The 20,320-nt window shown below is 37.6% G+C and overlaps 1 protein-coding gene across 1 annotated transcript in view; it reads left to right on the top strand.

The window, feature by feature from the left end:
• grk6 (G protein-coupled receptor kinase 6) overlaps positions 1 to 20,320 on the top strand; it is a 56,856-nt gene that overhangs the window by 9,059 nt on the left and 27,477 nt on the right. The window contains exons 2-3 of the mRNA XM_059351283.1: positions 1,979 to 2,074; positions 16,104 to 16,216. Of these exons, the coding sequence (XP_059207266.1) occupies positions 1,979 to 2,074; positions 16,104 to 16,216 (209 nt within the window). The remainder of the gene's footprint in view (positions 1 to 1,978; positions 2,075 to 16,103; positions 16,217 to 20,320) is intronic.

Raw genomic sequence — 20,320 nt, 5'->3', positions numbered from 1 at the left:
TTCTTACCCACATCTGAAACCAGACAGTGATATGCAGCAGGATGAATTAAACAACCATTACTTTTATTAAACGGGTACAATCATGACCAAGCCCTCACATCCACTCCACAGCCTAAAGGTGATCAATAGCAGCACCTTCAGTCAGAGACTAATTGCACCAATGTACAAATCAGAGAGATACAGTAGGTATTTTATACCAACTGAACTGCTATAAGGTTTCATAATGCACAAAAACAACTGTCTGTATTGAAGCTGCTGTGACACCATAATTTCCTGTAAAGGATTAATAAAGGATCTATCTATTATCAATTCTGTAAATTATCTTTCTGATTTATTCCAAGTTTCTGCTGCTTAGTCTATAAAATGCCAGGAAATTGCATTTTCAAATGTGTTTTGTCAGAGTCCTTAAATCTTATCAGCTCATGGCATAAAACATTTAATCCTCATATCAGAGAAATTGAAATCTGAGAATGTTTTTTCTTTGTTGTTTAGTAAATGACATAAGTGATGACTGGATGATCAAAAGTGTTACATGATTTATTTTTTAGACACCTAATGGTTTCTGTTGATTTCAGTAGAAGTAAATCAACTTGCATGGACTTGATACGCTTGAGATTTTAATCTAGAGTACTACAGTGAGCACCATGTTGACTCTTGTTCTGGTAATTGCAGTGTGGTGAATGAACCTGCACGTGGAGCGTATCACAAGCAGTACAAAGCACCCTGAGCAGTAACGCAGAGAGTACAGGAACTTCCTCTGGTCTTCCTTTCTGCTTTGTTCTGATTGCTTGAGTGACATTTGCTCTTTGTGTTTACTCTACTGCAGTTTCTCAAGAAGCCGTGTATGGCTGCACCCAAACACTTAAACATGTTGCACCATACTTATGAGGACATGTTGTCAAATTATTCCCCACAGATGTAATTCAAAGTCTTTACACTGAAGCTAATGACCCAACCCTTTGCTGCCCATTTTGTTCCCAGATTGAAGGTAGGTCTGTGACAATGTGAACAGGCTCTGGGGCTGATAAGTGTGTAAAAGTGTCAAAATTTGCAGTTCCTCAAACGGCCACTTGAGGCATGCTCCAAAAAGACTGGCTCCATATTAAAAGGCCAAACTTTAAAGCTGAAATAAACATCTTTACAGCTTGCTTTAAAAAATTGTTACTATAGCTAATTTTACTCCTTCATGATAACTGTGAGTGGGATTTCATTTTTATATAACTCACCAGTTTGATTTATATTAAGCTATCTTAGCTATAAAACTAAAGTTTTGCATAATTAAGGGAGTTGTCCATTTTACAGGTGGCTGCCCTGACAGGTGTCTTACCGCTGAGTTTGGCCAGCCTCAGCTCAACCAAGCTCCACCTCTTTACCCTATTTTTTGGAGTAGTTGGATAAGTGTTAGAGCCATAGTTTATGGTTACAGGCCCAACCACTAGACCTCTGTTCCACATCCACATTGTGTATTTTTGTATACTTTACCAAAACAACTCTTTATGTGGTTTGCCCAGCAGTTTATTACAACCCGTATTTACGTTTGTTGTAAAGCTGCACCCTCTAGTGGCCGTAGTAATTATGAAGCCAAGGTTGAAGTGAGGATAAGAGTTTAAAGAGCGACAAAGTCCACTTTACAATGGAGACCAGTGTTTGTGTCCCCAGTGAAACCAAACATCAAAGTTCTTTTAAATTATAATTTTAGTTTTACGTTGTGTACATAACCATCTCACACCCAGCAGTATTTTATTTTATATCAAACTCAGCTTAACCATGTAGCTTTGTTTCCTAAAATTAACGAAGTAATTGTGTTGCCTGAACTTGTGTTGCCAAACTGTGACGGTTTGACAACATTAACCACATGTGTAAAGCTGCCACCATTACATTAAGGCATGAGGACATTTTGATCTCATGCTACTGGTGTTGCATTTTTGTCACTGAACTCCTGGACTAGAGTTTTAACCCCAAACCTGTTTTTTTATAGGAGGCGGTGGGAACAGAAAAGGAAAAAGCAAGAAATGGAAGCAGCTGCTGCAGTTTCCCCACATAAGTTTGTGTGAGGAGTTACGACAAACCACAGGTAAGATAATAGTATCTTTCCCTAGTCTTACAGAGAAGTGTTCTTAACTTATTTGATGTGAAAGTGTTTGTGGTCTTCTTAGTGTTAAGCAAGTCTGACATCATTGAAACAAATTCAGACATGTTGTATCCATGTTGAAATCTTTGTTGTAGCTGGAAATCAGACCATCTTAAAAAGAAATGATGATCTCATCAACTAACATTACTAGTGGGTGCTGAATACTAATTTGTATTTATTGGTTTATGTTTTTACATAATTAATTCATAATCCCCTTTTTCACTGGTCAGAAGCAGGGGGCTTTTACCTGTGGGCAAAAATAAATAATCATGGATAATTTGCTGTGCGAGGCACAGTGGTGCCTTAAGCTAAATGCTAACACTAGCATGCTAATATGTTCACGATGACTAGTGCTGATGGTAAGTAATGTTTGCTATATTCACAATCTTAGTTAAGCATGTTGGCTCTACTTCCTGTTAACTACTAATTTGCAAATGTTAGCATGCTGATGCTGACAACACAGTCATCAGTTTTGCAGGAATTTGCTCATACAATCAAAGAATCTGACAGATTTAAATTTTGACCTGATGATGGCGCTAAATGAAAAATCAGAGGATCATCAGTCTGTAGGATTCATTCTGAGGAGAACATAAATGTCTGATTCAACTATAACTGTATGTAATAGTTGTTGACATATTTCAGTCTGAACCAAAATAGTGCACAGTCTGATGGATATGACCATCCACAGACAGTCACCGCCAGTGCCTGTTACATCACAATAGTGTGTATGTCGCTGTTGCCTGTCACACATCATGGATTAACAATTGTATCAATACATCATTCAGCCAGAGTAGACCTCCTTGCATTTTTCTTTTATTGAATTAATCACAGAAGTTGACTTGAATGCATCACAGTGTTGGACCACTTTATGGAGAGACCCGCATAGAATTCACTAATGAAAACTGAGCTGTACCATATCATCGGAATGACATATTTTAATGCTGATTTTCCCTGACTCATTTTCTTCTCTGTAGAGGGAAAATCCCAGCAAGACTAGCCTGGGACATAAATATACAGTTTACCACAGTGGACTGCTCTATGTATAGTGTCTGTGTAATGGCTCATCTCATGCTATGCTCTTCATTACTTCAAAGAGCAAAACAGCCGTAAGGGTTGTGATTTGAGCTACGGTACAATGGCCCTGAGCTTCAAAACATGTCATAAAACCAATTTAGTACTCAAGACACAATAAAATACCTTAATCAGAATCAGCTTTAATCAAGGAACTTGACTGTAACTTTTGTTCTCTATTCCCAGAAATACAGTAGACATGAAGCTAAAACTCACATCACTTCTTATATAACCCCAAATTGTTGTTTTACGGTTTCCGTCAGACTAAATAAATGAGACATAACTATTAATAAGTAAGCTTCAAAGGTCTTGGTTGGTACTTTTTGCTTAGGGCTAGCTGTTTTTCTGCTAATCTTAGCTAACCCGGCAGCTGACTCTAGCTTTATATTCAGCATGAGAGCGGTATCGATCTTCTTGTTGAACTCAAGAAATCAAATAAATGCATTTACAAACTTGTTTAACTTTTCCTTTTAACGGATTACATATAGGAGGTTATGACAGCCTTCCTTTAAGCTGCATGGGAAAAAAGTCCTGAGAAAAAAAAAAACTTCTGTAAAGATGAAAATACTAAATAACCACTCAACCACTTGAGTTTTTGTGATTTTGAGAGGTGAAACCCACAGGAGTTGACAGACAATGTGCATATTCTACTTTGTTCAGTTAACCCCGACCTGCTGAGTAGCTAGAGCTAAGTGCCCATCTGTCTGTAGATATAAGATAAGACACATATAAAATATGTGCCAGCCTTTCTGGTGGTGCAGGTCAACTTGTGCATGGTGTACTAAAGTATATTCACCTCTTGCTTTTTTTCAGGAAAAAAAAGGTAATTTGTCCCCAAGCTCAAATTCCATATAAGATGTATTTTTTATTTATTTTTGGGAGGCTTCCTGTTCAACATGTGGACAGAATGGAAAACATGTTGTTGTAACTTCTGTTTTTAGTTTTCCTTTTCAATTTTTCCTTATAATTGTGCAGATTTGTCTGTAGGACCCCCATCTGCTTTATCAAAAGCACACACTGAGGTAATCAGCCGAATCGTAACGTTCTTACCACGTTCTAATGCAAGGTGATAGGATCTGTCCTAACATGACTTTCATAACAAGCAGATCACTGATTCAGTTCAGAAGAGTCAAGCGCATGAAACTCTGAATGCATGCAGGCTGCAAAAAAAAAAAAATAGTCTTGCTCAAGTGGTACCACAGAGGAAACTGTGGGCTGTACAGAAAAGAGGAAGCAGACTGGTGTTTTTGCTGTTTCAAATGGCAGTATATAGTTACTTTCACTTTAACAGGTGACTGTGGCTGGAGATAGAGCCCAGAGTTCATGATACCAGACCAAACAGAAGATCTTAGATAGTCAACAGAGGATGAAAGAGGACAATCAGGGACAAAATGAAGTAAAAGGCTGCTGGTGTGGCTGAAGAAAAGTGTGGAAGAGGAGTAGGACCACAAGTGAAAAAAAAAACTTTGTTTAGTTCTCAAAATGTAAAAATTTTGACTTTAATGTCAGAAATCTGACATTAATGTCAGAAATCTGACATTAATTTGGGACTTGACTTGACTCTCAGAATTCTAACTTTGATATCAGAAAGTTAAGATTCATTTTTCATATCTGGCCCCAGTCTTCCATAGAAACATATCTTATCTGTGGTGTCACAAAAACAGTTGTTCACAAGAAATACCAGTAGATCTATTAGAAACAGCTGTTCATTTGCCTGTTAATGCAAATATCTCTCAGTCAGTCATGTGGCAGTACCTTACTGCATTGAGGCATGTAGACATTGTTAAGATGAAGCATCAGGAAGGTGGTTTAAATGAATGTGTCATCATTGTTGGTGACAGACGGGCTGGTTTGAGTAAGATGTGAGAGAGATGTAGCAAAGGGCTATGAGTCAAAGTTGAACCCACGGCCGCAACAGCGAAGACTTTTGTTTGTGGGGTACATGCTCCACCAGGTGAGCTATCAGGGGTTTCAGTGTAAGCACTTTAAAAAAAATCCACTGAGCTGTAGCTTTCTGGTGAGAAAATGCCTTGTCGATGGAAGAGGTCAAAGGATAATGACCTGACTGGCTCGAGCTGCTAAAAACGCAACCGTAACTAAATAACCACTTGTTAGAACCAAGCAAAAGGTCCTACCAGGTGACCACACCATGATTCAGAAAAAAGTCCTAGCTGAGCCTGTTACTACCGGGCTTTGGATCTTTTCATAAAATACATTAACTGTACAACAAGAGCTTTTGTGATTGGTTTTATCGTCTGTTATTTCTGTCTTAGTGGTAATTTGCACAAAGACAATGTTTTTTTCATCTCAACTCTGTTTTATGTTATAGCTTTGTGCAGCTCAGCAGCTAGAGCATTGTTATGAATGGTAACTAACTGTAAATGTGGTTAATCTCACCACAACCAGGAAGTAAATAAGAGTCTTCAGAGCATGTGCACCAGAAACTGCTTTTCCTTTAACCTCAAATGCTGCAGATCAATTTGTACAATATGTTTTTATTAGATAAACCAAGCAGTCTTTTTTTTTTTTCAACAACAACACTCGCACCAAGAACTCCAATTCGTCCATGTGTAAAAACTCTTTTCTTAAGGACACCTTGTCAACTCACTTTAGTGTACTTTTGGTTCGGGTTTATTTGCCTGTAATCAACAAATATAGTTACATTTCTAGAAATAATCAGCATACAAAAAACTTTAATTCAGAAAAAATGCTGTTGGATATTTTTCTCACTCTTTCAGCCCTGTGTGTGTGTGTGTGTGTGTGTGTGTCTGTGTGTTCTGTTTAAAGTGGTTTGACCTCCCCTAAAGGTTAACTATAGCAACATGTGATGTCAGTGTGATGCGAAATATTACCACTATCAAGATGTTTACTGAGTTCCCATCCACTGGCAGTGTGTTTGTGTATGGAGACACTGTCACTGCTCACAGCCTGTTCGTAGTATTCATCCATACATGGCACCCAGGCTGTATGGAGTAAACACACAGGCCACATTGTTAGGAAGACATCCATTAAAGATAAAGCATCGAGGCTCGCCTGATTGGAACCTATGATAACTCTTTAACTGCCTTGAGGTGCAGCGTGGCGACAGACAGGCGGGTGAGGATTTAAGACTGGCCACAAGGATGAATTCATCTATAGTGTATGTGTTTGTTGGGTCTTTTACCCCAATTAGTTCCATGAAAGAAGTGCATGACAGTCAACATTTAACACTGCATGAACTAAACTAGGAATCAAAGAACCTTTTGAAAAACTCTTGTCTCATTTCCAACCCGGCCATATTTTTTTTCTGGACTCATATCCTGCGGCAGATGTTCAATTATCATTTTGAGGCACTCATAATTTAGTAGTTTACTTAGTTTTTCCCAATTATTGACACTTAAAATTGACATTTAGGTCATACATTCATGTTCCCCAAGGGAAGCATCCTAATGTGTTTGTTTATGACAGAATAACTGCAAGACTCAACACAATCAACCATCAATCTTATCTGTACTTCCTGACCATAACCTTGCATTGATCTGAAGTACAGCCTCAGAGCGTGGCTTTACTTGGCCTTATTTTTCTCCACGGTAATTTATCTGACAGATATAGCTTCCAGTTACTTTTAAGATTAAAGTTTAACATGCAAACCACAAGATCTATTGTTGTAAAGTAAACCTTTATCCAGCTGTTTATCCATCTTATATAACTGCAACAAATTCCAATAACATATTAATGCAGCAGTAATAATTACAGGCGAAACACATTGACATAAATGCAGTCTTAGACCCCGCTGACAATGTTTTTTTTGGAGAGGTCAAAGGTCACGGCATCCAGTGATGGTTTTAAGCCAACAAGATCTCCAACCTAAATGGCGTTATAAATAGCGCACAGGTCATATAATGCAGCTACTATGTGCTCAATCTTGAATCTGCTTGCTTTGTTTTTGGTTTTGCTATTAGATAGTTATATAACCCTCTGGAAAGGACAATTTCTGTCACATGAGTGTAGCTGAAATGTTTAAATGATAGTAAATGTGTAAACATGGGATTTATGAAGTTGTGCTGCAGTCTGGATCTACCCCCTGACCCTGGGACCCCTCTGGCGAAGGTTGCATTGGCGTTTGGAAGAAACCTGCCAACTTAATTATCTATAACGTTAAGGATCAATTATCGCTGCATGCATACATGGGCAAAATAAAAGAAATATATACAGTACTATGCCAAAGCCTGTTTTGACAATGCTTTTATTTTGAAAGGATGAAAAGAGACTTGATCCTGTCAATTGTAACACCAACTGAGATTATATTGTATACTGAAGAGTTCTATGTTTTATGTTTTAGCCCCCGAAGAGGCATGAGGTTAGTTTTCAAAGTTTTCTGCATATTTAAGTGTGTTTTTTCTTTCAATAAGTTTTGGATCAAATTAAACCTAGTAATTCGTGCTAGCAAGGTTTGATACAGTAAGTTAGTTTTGCTCAAATGAATACTGATGAATGAATAATAAATGTACTTCTCTGTATTTTATAATTGTTATTGCAACTTTCAGTTTGCAAACTGTAGCTTTATCTAACTTAATTCTCAGCTCATTAGCTTATTCACGTACGGCCGCAGAACTGAACGCTCGGCCGTGTTTCAGTTCAGTAAGTACTGATACGAAGTCATAGATAAATTAAAATAAAGATTGATTAAAAATTCCACGTGATCGACCAAATTCTTAACGGCCATTAATCGTTGATTAATTATTCCCATCCCTAGTTGCATTACTGAACTTCTTTGACTATGTGTACAGCAGCATTTACAGACACAATTGTCACTAGAATCAGTATTTTGCGCTGATTGCCACAATAAACCAAAGTCTCTTTAGCTGATATGTAATTGTATGTATTATTTTTTTTCACACTAATCTAAACATTTGCATGTATGTTCTATGTGCAGCATAAAGGGGCTACAAGATACAATATATTGTGCAGCCCTGTGTTAAATTAACCTTCTAACCTTGTTAAGATAGTGACGTTATAGCATCAAACAAAATAGCCACTGGTCAAACAGGGCAATAACAGTTTCCAATGATGCTAAAATATCCTGTATGTTATGTTTGGCTAAAGCAGTGCATGCTTATGTGATCAACGGACGTTGTTTTTTTCTTCAGGAAACCTTCACAATAGAGCTGCTTCTTTCCTGAAAGTACTACTATGCAAATCAGCTTTGATTTGAATGACTTTAGTCAAACATGCTGTCTCACACCGTGTGACACACAGAGGCAGGAAGTTCGGTATGTAGCTGCACAAAACCACAAATGTTTTGAAAAGCTATTGTCCCAGTTAGAGCAGGAGACAAAAAGCTGATACATTTTTTTGGGAAAAAGAAATAAAAGGTGAAGATAAGAAATATGAGAGTGAGAAATGGAGATGAGGCAACAGATTAGATGTCCAAACGAGAGGTCTGTAATGATTCAGATCTAACAGATCTCTTCTTCTGGTTTGTCCAACCAGAAGAAAGTCAGTGGGAGGGAGTCTCGAGAAAGACAGTCAGGAAACTGTCAACTTCCTTGTTTGTCAGAAACAGGTTGTTCTCTTTTCTTTTTCTTTTTTCTATTCTCTCCTTTATTTCCTCTTCTCTCATATGGTATTATGTGTGCAATATGCTACATTTTATCTTGCACTGCACAGTGTTATATAACAGTGATTTTACCACTTTCTCCATTGTTCAGATGCATTTCTTATAGTTTTGTGTGAACGTACTTTGCATTCAGCATTCACTTTTAATGACTTCTAGTTCTGTTCACAAAGTTCTCTTCATTTTTCACCTAATAACTCTAGACATATCTGCATGTGAATGCAGAATCTTTGAGCAATTGGACAAGATTATGGTATCAGAAGCGTTGTGGTTTCCATTTTTTTGTCCATTTGTAGTCCAACTAGTACTGACTTATCACATTTGTAGACTCTGGGTGCTTGCAGTTAAACTGTGGAGAGCAAAACAGGCGAAACACATAAATGACATAAATGCAGTCTTAGACCCCGCTGACAACGGTTTTCAATGCAGTGCTGCTCAACGGGTCAAAGGTCACAGCATCCAGTGATGATTTTCAGCCAACAAGATCTCCAACCTAAACAACATTTGTCAATACCACCCATAACGACTCATTTAAGACTTTGTAGAACTTGCGTTCTAAAAATAGCGCAAAGGTCATTAAACATACATGTACGGTCTGCGATTGTAAAAAACGCTGCAGTTTCTGTGAATTTATGCCACATAACCACTGACCTAGGTTTAGGGCAAAAAATGTCCTGGTAAACAGTAAATAAATGTACGTAAGTAAAGTAGTTACGAGGGTGACTTGGGCCACAGAAGTTATGGAAAAAAAACATTAAATATGTATAAAGTCATTTTCTTTTCGTTTTTACACTGGACATGAACCCCAGTCTCCTCTGCCGTTTGTTCGACCAAACCACCTCATTTAAACTTTGCATCACCGTTGATCACTACTACATCATCTGCAGTGGAGGACAGTCAAAAGCGTAAACGTAAAGTTGTATTTTGCTGCATGTTCAAATGCCATATATAGACGTTTTTGAAGGGAGACCAGTCTGTTTTCAGCCTTACTCCTTACATGCAGAGATTTCTCAGCAGTCTCGGAATCTGAAAATGGTATGGGTTGTAGATTGGGAAATCTCCAAATTCTTTGTAATTGTGTGATGAGCGTTGTTATTTAACTGTTGGATTATTTGCCCACATTGTTTTTCACAAGGTGCTGAACCTCGCCCCATCGTTGCCTGTGAACAAATTTATGTTACCAATTCATCTGTTTACCTCTGGAATGTTTCCTGACTGTTCGGCAACATTCCAAGTCTTTTTTTCTTGAACCCTGTCCCAATTTTTCGGGATATTTTGCAGGCAATGAATTTATAATAAGTTTATATTTAAAATGAACAGTAAAGCGAAAAAAAAAATGATTGAACAAATTATTGCGCTGTGTTTTATTTTTTACGTTTTAGCCAGTGTCCCAAATCAGTTGGTTCTCAGCCTGGGGATTGGGACCTGAGAGGGGATTGCAAGATCATTTCTGCAACACATTTTAGACTGGGGAATAGCTTTTACATTATTGTGGGAGTTTGGTAGCTTTCATGACCTATATTCAGTCCTTAGTTGGTAAATCAGGAGGTCCTGGAACACAGAGAGGGTGCTGTTCTGACGATCAGGTGGAGGGAAAAAGTCATGAAGCATCAAAAACCCACAGTGCCTGGAGCACATTGAACAATGCATATTTGAATATCTTGATACTTTGTAACCACATCCCATACAAGAATATCAGGTGTTCTTTTATGTACTTGTGGCATTTATTTACACTTGAAGTCTTTTTTTGCACCATGCATATGTCAACATGAGGTTGATGTCCAATAAAAAGGCATAAAAAGGCACTAAATAAATATATTTATCTACATTGTGTTACGTAGGTGGAGCACAGTGAGCTGTCTCTGCACAGAGCCAAAGAGCAGCACTCTCTGCTCCGGCTTGTAATCCCACAGACCCTTCACATTTCCACAGCAGCAGCTTGGAAGCAAGACTTCTTTGGTCATGAGGAGCTGCGGTGTTTATTCATGAGCAGTCTGTACATTTACTGCCACACACTGCACAGAAAGTTTGGCTGCTTGATGCAACCAGTATAGACACTTTCCCCCGCTTTATCTGGTGAAAGTTGCTGTCATGTGAGTGTGACACTGACATGACGATCCCGGTCTGGAGATATTCTTATCTACACAAAAACCCATGTAATCTTAACCGGTGATATTGTGCATGATAAGTCGATATTGTAATTATTGTGACAGGCTTTGAAACAAACATCAGCTGTCTAATGTTGTGCCTTCATTTCTGTTGTCTTTATGGTTGCTGCTAACTTTCTTGGCTTTGCTGCTGTTGTTCAGCTTGACACAAGTGACACATGCAGGAAATTCAGCGCACATGTGCTTGTTCTCTCTACAAATGACAAATTAAAACATCATAAGTCTTGATAAATGCTGGCTCCTCTCCTCCTCCTCCTGGATGCTCTGAGCGCTCATTTAAAGGCCATTAGAGAAACCTGATCTTACAGTAACGTAGGTCAACACTGGCGGTAAAGTTCAGATGCACAAACCTTTTCTGTCAAAGTTGATCAGTGCACTTTCATTTTGAAAATTGGCATATGAATATGGATCAGCAATCTTGCAATTCATGGTTTCTTGACCCCCTTGGAAAGAATTTGGTTCACGTCAGTAGGTTTAGCCTGATAAGTTTAGTTAATTCACAGATAACAAGATGTCTGGGCATCTGTTTAACTAAATTTGGTTTAAAAAATTAAAGTATTTTTAGTTAAGTAAGTTAAGCTTACACATGACATGACGTGTTCTTACTGCTTTGCAGCAACTATGTCAGAGGTCATCAACTACATTTGTCCAAGGGCCAGACTTTTTCTAAGCAGACACTGTGGGTGCTGGACTTTGTAATAAAGAAAATATAATGTACTTATGCCTAGTTAGCCTTTCATCATTTGATATTTTAACTGACTATTTTAACCATTTTGTATTTATGGTTAAAAAACTGGCAGCTGTGGTTACCAGAACTTTACTGTAATAAATACGGTGCAACTTTTTCTAATATTATGGTAAAAGGATATTAGCACTGTTGATTTCACGTTTATTGACGTTTATTGACAGCATATTTTAGTTAGCAATATGGTATTTAGTACATTTAACAGTGAGAAAAAGTATTTTTACAAAAAATAAATGCAAAAATGACAGGGATGTCTTGTATATATATATATATATATATATATAAACATGACTCCACTGTAAAATACGCTGGCACAGTGTTTGTAACCAAAAAATATATATAGTATAGTATATAAATATACTGCATATATATATATATATATATATATATATATATATATATATATATATATACAGTATATTTTTGTTACAAACACTGTGCCAGTGTATTTTACAGTGGAGTAATGGGTTTTTTTTTAAACTGTAAAAAATACTGTTTTGGCTGATATGTACATTTACGGTGATTCATTGTTACTGAAACTGAATTAACCCATTTATCATTTTACGTTCTTTTACTGTCATAGTTTTGCAGTTTTTCACCGTAAAATCTACAGACTTTTTTTTTACAGTGTAACTAGACACTTAACTAGAATATGCTCTCAGACTTCCACCAAGGAGGCAGTTCACTGGGGAGTGATGGTTAAAAACTGCGATCGCCGAAACATCATTGTAAATATGCTAAATACCAGAATGCATTATTTTCCATGTGATATTTTAATTTATTAGGCTATTATTCTGCGGGCCGGGCTGGAACATTCGGCGGGTCGTATGACCGTCTGGACACATTTCTTGACAAAACCCTTAAACATCAAGAGCCTTGCAACAACAGTCTACAGCCATGCTTAGTGGCTCTGTGAGAACATAGTTAGTCACTGCAGCATTTTGAGCTTTAGGGTCATCTGGGACCATTAATGTCTTTCATGGTCATTAGGATATTTTTGTATGAACCGAAATGCTGGGGCGACCATGCCCCAAGCATGGATAATATACAAAGAAAACCTTTTATATACATTACAGACTTAAACAAGCCAGCATTATGTCATGGATACGCAATAATAACTCTGTGCAGTGACACTGTCTACTTCCTCCCATTATTCTATAAAAAGAGATAAAGACAAAGTGCCGAGACCTTGATCCAGTTTAAAACTTGTGGCGTCATAAATTGACTGTAGGGACCCAGAGGCCTGCGCAGCCTGACAGAGGCCTCTTTGTGTAAGCTCTCTGTGTCATGATGTACAGCATGTTCTGTACAACCCTGAAGCTCCATTCATGTACATCACACCTCCAATGATGTATTGAGAAAGCCCACTGATCCACAACCATATAATGAAAATTTCCAAGAACTGGGGGATGTTTTTTTCACGCATGAGTAGCCAAAATGGAATCCGCAATGTAGCTTTATGAACTGTTATCAAGCTAATTTTGAGAGGATGACTGGTTTGATGTAAACAGGCTTTTTAGACTGTCAGTGTTAATTGTTTAGACTTAAAGTCATAGAACGACCTGTTGATTTTCTTACCTATCCCTATTTCGTCTAAGCAGTTTTCTGAGTTGTTATTTTTGCCATGGCCCACTAAGAACAGTCCTGCTCTGTTGACATTGCAGCAGGACATGGGAGAAAGAGAGAAAACAGATAATTGGTGTAGAGCAGAGGACAACAAAGAAGAGATAGCAGAACAAAGCAGAAGAGAGTTAGTAGAAGTAGAGCAGAAAAACCTTGTAAAGTGAAATAAAACAGAGCATCAGTTACCATCAGTCCTCGTGTCAGCAATAGGAAGTGACTCAGCAAAGTGACAACAACACATAACATTTGAAACAATTGAAGGGACACTCCACCCAAGTTGTGCTCATTGACTGCATCAGGCAGGGAGGGTCGGACAATAGGATGCTTTTGGTCGCATTATTATAAATGTAGGATGTTTTTGAAGTTTGACCTATACTGGGGACTAAAAATCAGGATATCTCCACTTCTACTCCTTTGATTATTTTTTACAGTTTCAAAAAAGTGCAAAAAAAAAAAGTAAAATACAGGTAAGTTAATAGATTCATTTAAGGTGCTTTGACACCTGTAGTCCTGTAGTGGAAATAATGATACATTTTAGTTCTAGTCCTGTTCCTGTTTATACTGACTTTTTTTTTTACAAATCAACCAAGAGGAGAAAACATGAAGTAGTACAGACTGACAGATAACTTTGTCATCCTGTATCATTAGGATCCATTTGGAGTAATCCAATTGTGGTGACTTACAAAAGTTTATGCAGCACTTTGATGCTTCTGATGTGTTTATTCATGTTCTTTGATGTCACAAAGAGCTCACCAAAAAATAACTGTAAATTTGTCTGGTTGGTAAGGCCCACCAAACAGGTTGTCGATTCAAATTTGATCAGTGATTTTAGTCTCGGATAAGCGGAGGAAAATGGATGGATGGATTTTAGTCTCTAATTAGGGGAAAAATTTTTCCTGAATAAATGTTTTGAGATGTCACTTCACTCTTGGGGAACATTTTGATGTTGTATTTTTATATTCAGTATTAGGAGTGGCACCAAATCCATTCAAACCGTAGAAGATGTGATGCGGAAGGTATAGTTTATAGTCCAAACAAATGTATGTTGCAGAATATGCACAAACTTCTGCTGTAAATGCAAATGTGCATGTCATAAATGTTTGTTGAGCGAGGGATTGAACTTGATGCATTTGATAAGCCAGAAAAACCCAAGCAGTGTGTTTTGGTGTGAGCCACTGGATGTAAACAGAACTGTTTGTCTAGAAGTAATCTAGGAATGCATAGTATATTGTTTTTTGCTTGTTTTTTTTTTAATCGACATCGTCATTTTGCACGGTAAACACGTCACAAAAGACCGCACAATCGCACTCGGGGATTTTTTGTGATTTCTACAAGATTTTTCTGTCCTCACCTCTTCTCTCACAGCAATCACAATGACCTCTGCTCTTCCCTGAATCACATTTGTTTGTCGCTTTGCATCCACACGAGTCACAGATGCAAATCAACATTTCCTTGGTGTTTTTTTTTTTTGTCCTGAAGCACAGCTTGGCAGATGACCTCAAAAAGTCACAGATATGTATCTAAAAACCCAAGTATTGTTGGCTGCATATAATCATTTCATTCTCACTTTTTTCATATGCCCTGCGGTTTATTTATTTAGCAGTTTATTTTAACTCATAGTGTATAGATACATGTTTTCCACTGCTACTTTAACAAAAATGTTCCTGTGAATGAGATCTTTGCAAATGTTATTATTCAGTGGGTGTTAACAGCAGCAGCTATGTGGGCTGATATTTGACTATTAAATTTGTCAGCGCCATTCACTATTGTATTCCCTTACATCACATTACACTGTTTATTACTCTATAACTCTTGATTATATTAGTCAAAGTATGGTGGTTTAAATCCCCGGTTGGACTGGGCTTGTTCTGGCCTTTCTTGGTCATTTATTCAGCCAGTGTATTGGACAGTTAAATGTTAATGTGTCTACTGTAAGAAACAAGGACATCACGATCATCAACAACTACAAAGAGACGCAAAACAACTACTGAAGAGGCAAAACAACCATGGACAAAAAAAACCCACAATATGACCAAAACAATTACAAAGTGACACGAAAAAACAACAACTTGGAGATAGAAAACAACTACAAAAGGGGCAAAACAACAAACACATAAAAAAAAAACAAGATTATAACAGTTAAAGTAAAATAGAAACAACAACAATTAAGAGACACAAAACAACTACAAAAGATAACAAAAAAGAAAAAAAAACTGACTTAAACAATTACAATGTGACACAAAAAACACAATTAAGAGACAAAACAAATACAAAGAGACACAAAACAACTACTAAAGAGGCAAAACAACCATGGACAAAAAACCTATAATGTGACCAAAACAATTACAAAGTGACACAAAGAAACAAAAGCTAGAAGATATAAAAATAATAGACAGAAAACAACTACAAAAGGACAACATCAACAAAGTGACACCAAAAACAATAACTAAGAAACAGAAAACAACTACAAAGGAGAAAAAAACAACTACGAAGAAGAACACACAAAATGTCCACAAAAAAACACAAAAATGTAATCCACAGAGGGAAGTGGAACGACTACAAAGAGACACAAAATAATATCTTTGTCTTGCTCCAACTCGGATCTTATATTTTAGATCACAAATATGACAAACATTTCCTGAAATGTTGGTATTTCATGGTAAGATACAGTCATTTACACTTTTTACTTTTTTACACTTGCATTTTGATTGAAAGATTACTTTATTTTCACAGTTCATTAAACCTCATTGCGTCTCTCTTTCTCCATAGAAAAGGACTACAGCAGCCTCTGTGAGCGGCAGCCTATTGGACGGTTACTGTTCAGACAGTTCTGTGAGACTCGACCTGAACTCAGACGCTGCGTGAAGTTCCTGGATGCTGTGGTAAGAATTGTGTGTGTGTGTGTGTGTGTGTGTGGTGTGTGAGATGGGGTGTTTGGATGTTTGTCTTGTTCCTGGAAGTGTATGTGTGTTTGAGAACTTGAGAGTTTTGTCCCTTTTGCCCTTTTCAATGACTGCTAGTGTGAAAAGAGAAAAGGAATGAAGTGTATGTGTGTGTGTGTGTGTGTGTGTGTGTGTGTGTGTGTGTGTGTGTGTGTGTGTGTGTGTGTGTGTGTGTGTGTGTGTGTGTGTGAGTTTGTGTGTGAATGAATGAATGAGGGAGGGTGTTGGGGTCTCAAGGACTTGTGTTTCTTTCTTCCTCGAAACGCTCCTCAATTCCTGTTAATGAAGTGAGGGAGGGGTGGCCGGGTGTTTTTTTCTTGTTTTCTTCCCACTTTCAAATCATCCTTGTCCTGTGGTGAGAGGGACGGAGGCAGGTGTCAAATAAAAAATTAAAAGAGGATGATCAGTAAGAGGGGGATTTTTCAATTGACAAGTAACAAACACACAAAAAAAGACAGATTTAAATGTTTGTGTTTATCTCACAAAATAGGTTTCTAATTAGTGTTTTCTAATGTGACCCATATATGTTGAATATCTTCAGATGAACTGTTCATAGAATGCTCTGTGTGTTATCCAGAGTAACATAACTTTTTCTGGAACTAATCATCTGAACATTTGCCAATGAAAATGTATTAAAAACACTGGATCACTGGTAGAGTGCATACCCAGTCCTTGTCACAGCAGGACCTGGGTTTGAATCTGGCCCGAGGTTCCTTTGCTGCATGTCTCCCCCTTCTATTCTTTCTGTCACTATCAATAAAGCATGAAAAATGCAACAAAAATGACCGAACCGATGCTAAATCTTGTTGAGTTGAGTGCCTAAATTACCCAAACAATGTTGAAACCCAAAGAAGTAATTTTATTCAAGGACACAGCCTGTGTCATGTGGTCCCTTTGCACATGCATCAGTGTTGTTTGCAAGAAGCTGTCATAAATGGAATTTTTATCCACTTTTAGGCCACATCTTTACAAATCACTTTTTAGATACAGGTTGCAACTACATAGACTACTGCTCAAAAGTTTGGGGTCACTTAGAAATGTCCTTATTTTTGAAAGAAGTACTATTTAACAAAAAATAAATTTACAGACATACAGTCTGGACATTGTTAATGGGGTAAATGACTATTGAAGGTAGAAACAGCTGATTTTCTTATGAAATATCTATTATATATTGTCAGCAACCATCACTCCTGTCTTCCAGTGGCACATTGTGTTAATCCACGTTTTCCGGATTTAGTTAAACTGGGTCCATTTGTTTTGGAGAGGAGGAGACCTCTGTGGATAGTTTCTTCTGCTAAAATCCTTCTGAACGATGACCACTGAAGGAATCCTTAGCTCGATACAAATTGCACATTAAAGTCAGTTATTCTCCTTCGTATTAAAATGGTAAGAATAGATATCTGAAAACCTGCACAGAAATATATTTTTTTAAACAACTATGAGCTGGAGAGCTGTTTTGTAGACGGACCTTTGATGCAGGAAGTTTAATTATCCTCAAATGCCTCCAACAATTGAAGTTTGGAGTGAGGAGGAGGGGGAGGAGGAGCAGGAGGAAGTGGAGTTTAATATCTGTTTAATGAAACACAGGAACTCTTGACTTCTGGAGAGAAAACTGCGTCAGTGAGTCGACCTCTCTTCTACAACCCCACACACACACTTTCTGTTAACCTCATCTGTCACAGTGAGTGGCTCGCTGCTCGCTCTGCTCACTTGAGGAATGTTTCAGTCACACTTTTGTTTTATTCCCACCAGTGTGTGTGTGTGTGTGTGTGTGTGTGTGTGTGTGTGTGTGTGGTCCCATTGATGCTGTTTTTTGCTGTTTTTTTGAGAGCACAGTTGATAAATGATAAACCATGGTTTCCTCTTTAACTTACTGGTATGTACCCAAAAGAGCACTTACAAACTTCTACTGACGTTAAATATATCAACATTCGTTACCAGTCACTCATTTACTTTGGATAATTCGACCATTTATTCAAAACATGAAATTAACTAATCAATTATTAAAACAAGACTAGGTCACAACCAACTACACAGTCGCTCATAAATTTGGAATAAAATATTTTTGACCTCTTTCCATGAAATGATTGTGACAATGTGATTTATTCTTGACAGATAAAGTGTATAGTTTATTAAAACTTTTTTAATCAATCTCTTCCAAACGTATCACAATGAAAACTAGAAAATTTCCTCTGGGGAAATTCTGAAAGGGCCATGGGGGCTACTGCCGGTGTGTGTACACTATGATGAGATTCTTCAGAGATTTCAAACAATTAATACTAGTAATGTTATGATGCTATATTATATACAAGGAGAACACCTACAACAAGCATTCCCTTTCAAGTATTTATTTGTCCAGCACCCTATGCCCTTTAACCTCAAAATGTGTGTGTGTGAAGCATGTGTATCTGGAGGAGTGTGCGCGCTTACGCGTGCATGTGTGTGTGCATGCGTGTATCTGTAACTGTAATCATATCAAAGGATCAAAGGCATAGCAATCAACGGAATGCAGCCAGAGGTGGACAGACTGGAATTTCTGGCCTCGAACAAAAAGCATTTTTGGCAAAACCATAATACCTATCATTGATCTGACTTCACTTTGAGCTTCCTGAGTTCTTCCTGAACAGCTACATATGCTTTTTGTGAAGAAAAATGAAGAAATAGCTTTGTAAGAGCGATCTGAAAAACTGTTAAATATACTTTTCTACAGAAATCTTCCTGCGTTTTTAATATGGCTGTCAATGAGGCTGTACGTGCGTGTTGGTGGCGCATCTGTGCGGCCTGGATCGCAGTTTTCAAATGTATTTTATGACAGTTTTATCTCTCCCTCTACACTCTGAGCGATCTGACACGAACATCCCATGTAATACACACCCATTATAATCTCTGAATTTCTCCAAAAATTATCATGGTCATTGACCAGGGATTGATAAAAATCTATATGACCTATCAAAACGTGGATTAATACACCAATACACAAGTGTTGTGTCTACTGTTTAAAGTTTAATTGGAGACTCTATTATGCCGGAGAAGTAGACGTTTGAAAATCTCCAATTATTGTTCTTTTTCGCTAATTTTTTTTCAAAATTTGCAAAATTTTGGGCAGTTTTTTACGACTTACGTCGTGAAAAACGTGAAAAATTCGTATTCTGTAGAGAAAGGTAATAGCACACCGATCCTGATCAAACCGCACGTATGATATATAATTTGTAGCAGGACGAAATTGTGTCTGGAAGAGGAAGAAGAAAAAATCCACAGCTATTGCTGTAGGGACCAGTGCTCGGTGCAATAGCCCCGTGGCCCTAATGAAACAGCAATTAACAAATGATTGTGTCTGAAAACATAATTAATCCAATTTTATGGGCAACCATGTATATGGCGGGCCATATTTGGTCAGCGCAATTTTGCCATTTTGTGGGCAATGTGTTACAGGAATTATTAATGTCAATAACTATTCCTGTCTCGGCGACAAAAATATATTTATTTAATGCTTTGCTTGTTTTACTAGATAATATCAATTCCATTTATTGTTTCAAAGTGCTTTAGCAAAAGTGTTGAGGTACAGATTCTGCTGTATCACATAAATTAAGTAAGATTGGGCCCAACGCACATCATATCATATCAGCACAACACAAATGTCAAGACTCGGTTCATACAAACGCTGTTGTTGTTTTCATGTTGATTGCCCATTTTGTGCAGGTAGAATATTGACTTGCACCCATCTGGCTGTCCAGGAGTTGACGCGTTTCCATCTTGCGTCATCAGAAAGCAGAAAAACCATGTCGAACAAAAACCTGGTCTAAAGTCAATGGTGCAGTATTTTTCCTGCTATTAAAGGCTGCATTATTCACATATATAGACGTAGACGGGTTCACAATGCGCCTACACGCACAGTCATGTCAGAGGATCTGCAAAATCTTTAAGATACATCTTCTGGGCACCATGAATATATGTACCAAATTTTGCACCTATCGATTCAGTAGATTTAGAGATATTTCACTAAATATGAGAAACCTTTGACCTGTGGTGTGTCAATATTTTTTG

This window comes from Centropristis striata, chromosome 15, assembly GCF_030273125.1.
Source record: "Centropristis striata isolate RG_2023a ecotype Rhode Island chromosome 15, C.striata_1.0, whole genome shotgun sequence".
Lineage (NCBI taxonomy): Eukaryota > Metazoa > Chordata > Actinopteri > Perciformes > Serranidae > Centropristis > Centropristis striata.
This window is presented reverse-complemented; position numbering and strand designations above follow the sequence as displayed.